Source organism: Euwallacea similis, chromosome 35 (genome assembly GCF_039881205.1).
Source record: "Euwallacea similis isolate ESF13 chromosome 35, ESF131.1, whole genome shotgun sequence".
NCBI classification, from domain to species: domain Eukaryota; kingdom Metazoa; phylum Arthropoda; class Insecta; order Coleoptera; family Curculionidae; genus Euwallacea; species Euwallacea similis.
In genome coordinates, this window is record NC_089643.1 from 353,699 (window position 1) to 358,207 (window position 4,509).

Below are 4,509 nucleotides of genomic sequence, written 5' to 3' on the forward strand. Positions count from 1 at the left end.
AATGTTACTTTTATATATTTATTAAACTGATTCAAATCTAGTTCTATCTCCTTTTTATTTGGCTATGACTAAGTGACCCAGCTGCAACGTCGAATTGACGTCTCTACAACGTTAATAAAACGTCAGGAAACCTTAGTCGATTTTATGTTTAACGTTTATACAAGGAGCCCCGTTGAGCCGCATTTTTCATGCTCGTCCATGTCTCGCAAAAAGCGTCTGGACACAACCTTATTACCCGACTAATTTTCGTCATGTTGAATATCTTTGTAATTCCGGATATACGGCCGCTCCGCAGTCTTAACAGAACACTCAGTACAATATCCATTTTCCCTGACGTTTTAATGATGTCAATCGAACATTACAGGTGGGTCATTTTCTGACATCTCCTCAACCTGACATCATTATGGCGGGATTTATTCGCGCAATTTGGGCATTTGGAGGTACTTTTTAACCCACTTATCACCAATATATATTCAAAAATCACATGAAAGTGAAGCCCATTAGTAATTCCATGAGGGCCTTTACACTTTCAAACTCCCAAATCCTCAATCCATCGAGACCTGTCGCTATGAGCGCAGCGTCCCATCTCCCAAATGACCCCGCATGACGTCACCTTGTTGCCTTTTCCCATTGGTCGCTCAAAGGTGTGCGCTGACACCCCTGGCCAATGAGCTCGCGAGTCCCGGGGGAGCGTTCCCAATGACGGCGTAAGGGGCGGGCGGTGGTCAATTGAGCTCGTTAAATATAAATTGCCTAAAATGATAATGTCAGAAGTCAGTGCGAGCGTAACAGTTCGGGTAAATTGTCTCTGATTAAAAAAATTGCGTTTAATTGAGATGGAAGGTGGCTTTGACGATCAGGGTTTTAATGACTACAACAATCAGCCGTTGCCCAGTTTGAGTTCGACGTTGCTCAATAAGAATAATGACGTGCATTCGATACAGGTAAGTCGACTGTTTTTGTTCAGTTTTGGAAGAATTTTACGAATTTTTGGCGCCCTTAAGGGTAAGAGCCCAATTCTCCGGAGTACCAAAACCTGAATCTATTAGTTTGAAAAATAATAGGTAAAAATTTTGCCTCTGAAATTGATGCATGAAGTTCATTTTTTTCAACCCCCTGTATATTATCGAGTTTTTTTATTGCCCGGTTGAGGAGGAATAAATCCCCGAATACCAGTTCATACGTCTAAATCCACTAGGGTTCGAAGTATCCGTAGAAATTGTAAAACAGAGATAACTTTCGATCTCGTGTATTTGAAATAGAAACCTCTGTATATTTTAGAATTTTTAGATGCTCTAGTTAATGAGCAAACTCTCGAATAAACTTCATATGTTCAAATCTACTTTTTTAGATTCGGTACTTAATGAGGAGCAAATCCTCAGTACATCTTCATTTGGCCATAGGTCCTTCGAATTTTCAGTAGAAATTCAAGGGAGACCAGAGATAATTTTAGAATGAAATTTCTCCAATGGATGCATGTATCTCGCTCATATGTAATCGAATTATTAAATTGTCTTGTTAATAAGGAAAAAATCCTCAATACATCTTCATATGCCTAAATCTACAAGTTTTAGAGATATCGTTAGAAATTCCGCAAGACATTAAAGATAACATTTTTGGCACTGGTCTTAAGCACATCATCGGAAAACTGCAAGAGCAACCGGAACTAACAACTATTTATAATCAACATCGCTTTAAAATTTGGATATTTGGTGATGAAAACGTTAAGTACAAAGGTATGTTTCAACAGTATGCATCAAAAGTGATCCGATTTCGCATAATCTCCATTCTTAAACATTAATTTGTACCAATCTGTAGGTATCTCTTGAGGCGCCATTATTGCTACTCGTCGAAAGCAGTTGGAATATGAAAAATTCTCCATTTACCATTCATTTTCAGGTGATGTTAGGCCTCCAACAACACCAACATGAAATGTTCAGCAACATGGGCTCCCCTCTGGAGTACGACAAAGCCTCTCCTCATAAAATGGACAACTCCTCCCCCATGCACCATCAGGACCTCTCCATGACGTTCCAAGGAAGCATGGAGAATATCGGCAGCACCAACGGAGTTTCATCGCAACAAAGGAATAAGAAAGAGGACGTGGTTTTGTTGAATTCCACTGAAATCGCCAACGCCTCCTCCACAACCAGCAAAAAGAGCGAGAAGAAGAAGAGTGAAAATAATGGGGTGAAGAAAAAGAAAACTAGGTGAGTAACCATTAAAATGATAATCTGACGAATGAACCCTGAAGGGCCCGCATCACATACAAATTCCCTTCGTTTTTCATCAAAAACCACCTAAAAATCACTTTAAAAACAAAACGTCAGTTGTCGAGGGGGCCTCGAATGAGGGCAGATGCCGACGCACGATCGCCCCATGTGTCACCGTAACACAGGGGCAATTTCTTGCATTTTACAGACTCATTGCAGCGTAACTAATCTATTACAGAACCACCTTTACCGCGTTCCAACTAGAAGAGCTGGAGCGTGCTTTCGAGAGGGCCCCATATCCCGATGTTTTCGCCAGGGAGGAACTTGCATTAAAGCTAAATCTCAGTGAGTCTCGGGTGCAGGTTTGGTTCCAGAATCGCAGGGCCAAGTGGCGCAAGCGGGAACCCCCCAGGAAAACTGGGTATATCAGCTCAACCACCCCAAATTCAACCATAAACAGCAACTACAACCAAGCAATTCCCTTCACGCAGACTCAACCAGCAGCCCCTGTAGACTCTTGGACGTATGGGCAATCCTCATACGAACTTGGAGGGCATTTGAATTTGCTCAACTCCACTCCTGGGACGTACTCCAGCTTTGGTTCTCCTACTTCCTATACAACATTTGGTACGAATCAAAACACTTACTCGTACATGCTGAACTCGCATGATAGTCAGTTGTTTGGGGGGACTATGCGCACTCACGAGTATTCAACTCCTCCGACCAATCAAAGTCCTCCCTTAGGGAGGGAGTACTCGATGCTGCAAACTCACTCACCGGCGGCAGAGGAAGGTTCCATTGGGGTTAAAATTGAGTACGTGGATCCGAATCTGAGTCAAAGTCCTGAGAGATACGCGAATGGGTCTCCGAAGTATGAACATGAGTATCAGAAGGAGCTGAAGGCGGATGGGAATGGGAATCAGACTTATGTGACTTTGCCCTCTTTTCTTAATTAAGCTTATGTTAACTAATGTGTATTGTGTACATATTGTATATTCCGTATAGGGCCGGGCATTATGATAATCAAAATATTGTATGATATTCGAACCGTGTTTGTGTGGTTTATAAATTTTTATTTACTGATCTAGCCGTTATGTACCATGTACAGGGTAGTCAATTAAATAAATGTGTAAAAATGGCGAAGACTGAGATGTAATTATTGCCAATGAATTTTTGTGCCATATTAGTGCCTTATTATTGTATCATATGATTTATATGTTTTTTTTTTAATAAGTAATGTCTAAGGATTTGTATATTTTTCAAAGCGAATACCGAATGTATATGGTGCCTTATTTGTACATAAAACGAAGTTTCCCTTATGGGAAGTGTTATATTTTTATATAAATGTTGTGTAAGCGTACATATTATGTCACTAGTTGCATAAGTTTTTAACTGATAAAATATAGTATTGCTAATTTTCTACAAAAAAACTTCTAAAAGTTTTGAATTTAGTTTTTCTCTTTTTAATTTCATTTTATAAATTGGAGTCCTAAAGAGACCCTTAAGTTAGGTTAATAGTTTGTACCAAAATTTAAATACTCTAAGACATTTAATCTGCGAAATTTCTCTTTTCTAGATCTGAATTTGTACCGGATTTAAATTATTGAAAAATTTGAAGAATGTAATTGATCCAATAACGAAAGCCAGATATCAATTTTTATTAAGACACTTTCTAATGCGTAAAAATTACCTAAAATATTACTTGATACCAAAGTGTAAAAATTAAAGAAAAATTTCAATTTTCCTCGTTTAATTTCTAATTTGCCGCCACTGTTCGAATTGGCCTTTAACAGATTTACAGACAACGTTATCTATTACGTACAATCTAACCATCCTTTTCTGATATACGTTTTTATATGAAGACAGAAGATGTAACCTACGTGGAAACTTCATCCAGAGCACTCTTTAGTACTGAAGGTAGATGGGATAGGTGGCACTAAATGATTTAAGGACGTTCGTACAGTGGTAGTAAATGAGAATTTTAAGAGTAAAAACTGCAATTCTTCTAAAAACAAATTCCTATTTAAGTATAGATGAGGAGATTCAAATATCCAATACAAAGTGACCCCGTATATCACAATGTAAAGGAGACATCGGTAGCTGATAAAAGAGACATCTAGTTTAATATTGTATAGTATTAAATTTGTAGGTGTATTTCGTCATGACGATTAATTTCAGTTATTTTTTGAGATTAATAGAACGATAAATGCTCGAAATAGAGAAGAAAAAGTTAGGTACCCCTCCATTTAGGAAAATTTTGATGGCCAACCAAACCTTCATCAAACAGGCCAAAAAA

General features: G+C 38.4%; 1 protein-coding gene across 1 annotated transcript; it reads left to right on the forward strand.

The window, feature by feature from the left end:
* The first annotated feature begins 503 nt into the window (after positions 1 to 503).
* On the forward strand, positions 504 to 3,658 carry repo (reversed polarity). The gene is made up of 3 exons (XM_066404459.1): positions 504 to 944; positions 1,900 to 2,210; positions 2,452 to 3,658. The coding sequence occupies exons 1-3, from the start codon at positions 837 to 839 to the stop codon at positions 3,167 to 3,169; spliced, it is 1,137 nt and encodes a 378-aa protein (XP_066260556.1). The 5' UTR covers positions 504 to 836; the 3' UTR covers positions 3,170 to 3,658.
* Positions 3,659 to 4,509: the final 851 nt, after the last annotated feature.

Excerpts from the sequence above, each read along its gene's own strand:
- repo (XM_066404459.1), top strand. The coding sequence starts at position 837 with ATGGAAGGTGGCTTTGACGATCAGGGTTTTAATGACTACAACAATCAG. Across the intron at positions 945-1,899 it reads ATGACGTGCATTCGATACAG|GTGATGTTAGGCCTCCAACA; the intron begins GTAAGTCGACTG and ends ATTCATTTTCAG. Across the intron at positions 2,211-2,451 it reads GTGAAGAAAAAGAAAACTAG|AACCACCTTTACCGCGTTCC; the intron begins GTGAGTAACCAT and ends AATCTATTACAG.